This window comes from Lygodium microphyllum, chromosome 21 (assembly GCF_053477565.2).
Source record: "Lygodium microphyllum isolate KBCC chromosome 21, Lygodium_microphyllum_v1.1.10, whole genome shotgun sequence".
NCBI classification, from domain to species: Eukaryota; Viridiplantae; Streptophyta; class Polypodiopsida; order Schizaeales; family Lygodiaceae; genus Lygodium; species Lygodium microphyllum.
The window spans coordinates 92,965,019-92,969,547 of record NC_141155.1 but is presented as its reverse complement, the minus strand read 5'-3'; the positions used below and the strand labels follow the sequence as shown (position 1 = coordinate 92,969,547).

The following is a 4,529-nucleotide window of genomic DNA, read 5'->3' as shown; positions in this document are numbered from 1 at the left end:
AACTGATGGGGACAAAGGTTTTGCATGCTATTCCGTCCCGTGCCCGAGTGTGAAACAAGCCTTACCAAAAGCTATAAGATGTTCCAATGCTAGGTAATATGGTTTGGGAGTCTTTTATTTTTTACTGGGATGGGGGAGGTTCCATAAAAAAGAAAACAAAAGGTAAGGGGAGAATAAAATTTGAAACTGGGAAAGGAGTGATCCCTCCAAAGGGCAAATTCAAAATCGCAACGGCTCTACCCCCATCGCTCTCTCCTCTCTCTCTCTCTCTCTCTCCTTTTTACGCTACGACACTCGCCCTAGAAAGTCGATATCCTCCTTATCGAACTCTCCGTCTTTCTCTGTGTTTGCCTTCTGTTGTGAAGAAGAAGGAGGAGGAGGACAGAGTCTATAAACAGACAGCCATGGAGAACTACGAGAAGCTGGAGAAGGTCGGCGAGGGCACCTACGGCAAGGTCTACAAGGCCCGCGACAAGAAGACAGGGCGCCTGGTGGCCCTCAAGAAGACACGCCTCGAAATGGAAGAGGAAGGCGTCCCTTCCACTGCCCTCCGCGAGGTCTCCCTCCTCCAAATGCTCTCCCAGAGCATATATGTTGTCAGGCATGGCTCCCTCCCTTTCTCTCTCTCTCCCCTCTTCCTTCTTTCCTTCTTGCCATTACTGTAATTTCTTATCTCGCAGACTCTTTTCTTTCTTCGGAACGCTTCCATGATCAACCCTGTTTTGTGCCGCAATGCAGATCTTCTGTTACGCGCTTACTTGTACAGCATAAGTTCTGAAGTTTCCATTGAATCACACATGGTTCTCAATGTCACTGTTTGTGCCTCCTTTTTCGTACATTTACTCTACCAGCTTGTGTATCCTTTGACAGCATTTGCTCTGCTTTCTCTACCTGAATGTTTTTGGAAAGTTTGCCCGATTCCTTTCATTGAATTTCTGATTGCCCGCATCCGCAAGTGGCAAATGTATGCTTTGTTTCTCTTTAATCTGGGAGACGTTGGATCTTGGTCTCAGGTTGGACGTTGTTACATTATTGAGGCTTTGCTCAATCATCCTGGAATTGTCCTGAGATTCCATGTATATGAGGGATGCAGTGTTGAATCTTGGGATCTCTCATTATGTGTTCCTGTTCGATGATGCTGAGGGGAAAGGCTCTGCCATTGTGATGCCCTTTTTGTACTGCTGAATCCTGCTCATGTTCTTCTGATTCCTGCTTTTGTGTGCTTTAGTTGGTATATACTTGAGATATTCCTTCTATCTTAGGGACATCACTAACTATATATAGTTCTGCAATCATGATTGCTTATCAATGGTGCATGGTAACAACTAAAATGACCCAAAATTGAGGAGGCTGTGGTCAGCTGATTTTCTCTTGATGTAACAAGAAAGGTTTCTGTCCTACTTAGCAGGTCGCTTCTGGCTTAATGTGATCTACAACGTTTTCTGTGTACTCTGATGTTGTTACCATTTGCTCCTAATCAGATGCATGTTGCTTATGCATTGTGGGTCTCAGTTAGCTCTATGTAAAAACATTTGATAGTTGAAGGGACGTGGCCAGCTAGCTACCTCATGTATATTCAATGCATTGCATTTGTGTGCAGGCTTCTTTGTGTAGAACATTTGGAGAAGAAAGGGAAGCCCTTGCTTTACCTGGTTTTTGAGTATATGGACACAGATCTTAAGAAATATATTGATCTGCATGGACGAGGTCAAGGCCAGGGTCGGACTCCTCTACCACCCAAGCTTATTCAGGTTAAATGGAGCTTTCTCATACTCATGGAAGTTATTCTGACAAATGTAGTAGTGAGTTGTGTGTATTCATCCATCTGTTGTTTTGTAAACAGAGCTTTATGTACCAATTGTGCAAGGGAGTAGCTCATTGCCACAGTCACGGGGTGATGCACAGGCAAGCAAATGACTTGTTTCTTTCATTATCTTTCTGCTAGTTAAGATAATCAACAAGAACCGTTGCCTTTATGTTGATTTGCCCACCACCCTTCTCATACAGAAGAATGTAACTCTGCAGGGATTTGAAGCCCCAAAACTTACTGGTAGATAAAGAAAGGGGTCTGCTCAAAATTGCAGATCTTGGGCTTGGCCGAGCGTTCACAGTGCCACTGAAGAGTTACACTCATGAGGTAACTGCCTGATCTTGTATTGGGGCTTAGATGTTATTATGTAGATTGTTACTAATATGTATTGAATTATATCTAAGCTTGGGTTTGATTTGGTAATTGATATGCAGATTGTTACTCTTTGGTATCGAGCACCAGAGGTGCTGCTCGGAGCTACTCATTATTCAACTCCTGTGGACATATGGTCTGTTGGTTGCATTTTTGGTAGGTTGTTCGTGGACTCTTGTTTTCACCTTAAGTGAGCTGATATTTTGGGATCATTATCTAAGTGTGACAAGCATAGCAGCTGAGTTGACAGTTTGTGAAAGTTGGGAGTCTGATGTTGGACAACTGATGGCTCTAAGTAGTGGGGCATAAGGTGTCTGAACTAGTAGATAATCATAGTGTATGTCTGGTCTGATTTGGTTGGGGTTCTTCTGCAGCTGAATTGGCTCGTAGGCAGCCGCTTTTTCCTGGGGATTCTGAGCTGCAACAACTTCTACATATATTCAAGTATGTTTAGTCTATTAATTGTGCACTGTATCTGCTTGGAATTACAAGTAGCAGCTCATAGAATGATATAGCAGCTCATAGAATGACATCTTGTTGGTATCTAGGCTGTTAGGAACACCAAACGAGGAGACATGGCCTGGTGTCAGCAAGCTCAGGGATTGGCATGAGTATCCGCAATGGCAACCGGCAGACATAGCCAGGGCTGTACCCCATCTTAACCCCAAAGGAGTAGAGCTTTTGTCTGTGAGTATCTAGCCTCATTTGACAAGCTTTGCATCTTCCTTCCATGACGGGCATAGACACAGATGCACTGTGGCCTATTGCTGTCATCGTTCTTTCACTTGTCATAATTTCTCTGATATGGGCCAACTTTTGCAGAGTATGCTACAACTGGATCCCTGCAAGCGCACCTCTGCAAAAGCAGCATTACAGCACCCTTACTTTGACGACCTAGACAAATCTCAATTCTGATGGGTATTCTACCAGAGGAACGAACTGATTCAGTGACAAGTCTCAGCTCAAACACACTGATTCAAGGATGCATCTCCATCCTTATCGAAGCGTCAGAAATGGAACCGTTTGACTTTCAAGGATTCCTGTCTTTTTGCTTGGCAGAGGGCTTGTTTTGTATGGCAGAGGATTACTCTGATCCTCTCTTTGTGTTACATGTGTGTTGATATCTTGCTCTGGATTGGCTTGCTAGCTAGTTTCTATAGCAGCTCTAAACTTTATGACTTGTGCCTGCCGCACCCTTCGTCAGTATTTGTATTTGAAAGTAAAGGTTACTATATTTTCAGTAACTAGGAGAGGAAACGAGCATGCCACACGATGCAAACTTGACCTACCTATTTGGCATCTAAAATGTCAGATAGTTCTATGCATGGCTGCACTCTAATACTCTGGTTTCTGGGTACAAGATGCTTGGAGGGCCTTCAGTTTAGCCTGTGAATTATTGTTGCCTATATATTTATTTATTTTCAAATTCAAATTTTCCGTTTTTGGAATTCTTACCCTTCGTAAAAAATGCATATTTTAAAAACATAATTTCCTCTTCAAAGATGTTTTCATGACCTTGGGCTCCAAAAAAGCTATGAGTAGACGCTTTTTCCAGCAGATTTGAAATTATGGTATGTATCCAGAAAGGAAAAGAACGAAAACTTGCTATATTTAAGAATTTGATGAGGTGTTGGGTTGTCTTTGATTTTATATATCTTTGATTTACATTTGTCGTATAAATATACAAAGGATCCTTAGTTTCCAAAACTTGCAATTAGAATGTGAAATTAAATACAATACATGTGTCACACACACACACACACACACACACACAACACACACACACACACACACACACACACACACACACTCTCTCTCTCTCTCTCTCTCTCTCTCTCTCTCAATCATACTTTTGGAAAACAATTGTGATCCTCTAACAACCTAGGTTTCAATAACATCAATAAGTAGCATCAAGTATTGTCACACAGACCTTATTACTCAAACATGTGCAAAATTATTACTCAAACATGTTACAAAATTGTAGAGTACACCAATAGATTAGGTCTAAATTGGAAGTCCTCTATAGATGTTACTTGAGGGTCTTTGAAACATGTATAGTCATTGTACAGTCCATGCATTTAGATAGCCACAAGTAATTGGCCATCATTCATAGATTTGTGTGTGGCAATACTTGATGCTACTTATTGATGTTATTGAAGCCTAGGTCATTAAAGGATCACAATTGTTTTCCAAAAGTATGATTGAGAGATAGCTATCCCAAAGGTATATTTATGAGAGCTTATTACTCAAACATGTGCAAAATTATAGAGTAAACCAAAAGATTGTATTTAGATTAGTAGTCCTCTTAAGATGCTGCTTGATGAGGTCCTCGAAACTTGTATAATTA

General features: G+C 41.5%; 1 protein-coding gene across 1 annotated transcript; it reads left to right on the top strand.

The window, feature by feature from the left end:
* The first annotated feature begins 221 nt into the window (after window positions 1-221).
* LOC148018286 (cyclin-dependent kinase B1-1-like) lies at window positions 222-3,630 on the top strand. The gene is made up of 8 exons (XM_087661791.1): window positions 222-601; window positions 1,601-1,751; window positions 1,844-1,905; window positions 2,026-2,137; window positions 2,245-2,338; window positions 2,557-2,626; window positions 2,731-2,869; window positions 3,005-3,630. Exons 1-8 carry the CDS (start codon window positions 405-407, stop codon window positions 3,095-3,097), a joined length of 918 nt encoding a protein of 305 aa, XP_087517917.1. The 5' UTR covers window positions 222-404; the 3' UTR covers window positions 3,098-3,630.
* Window positions 3,631-4,529: the final 899 nt, after the last annotated feature.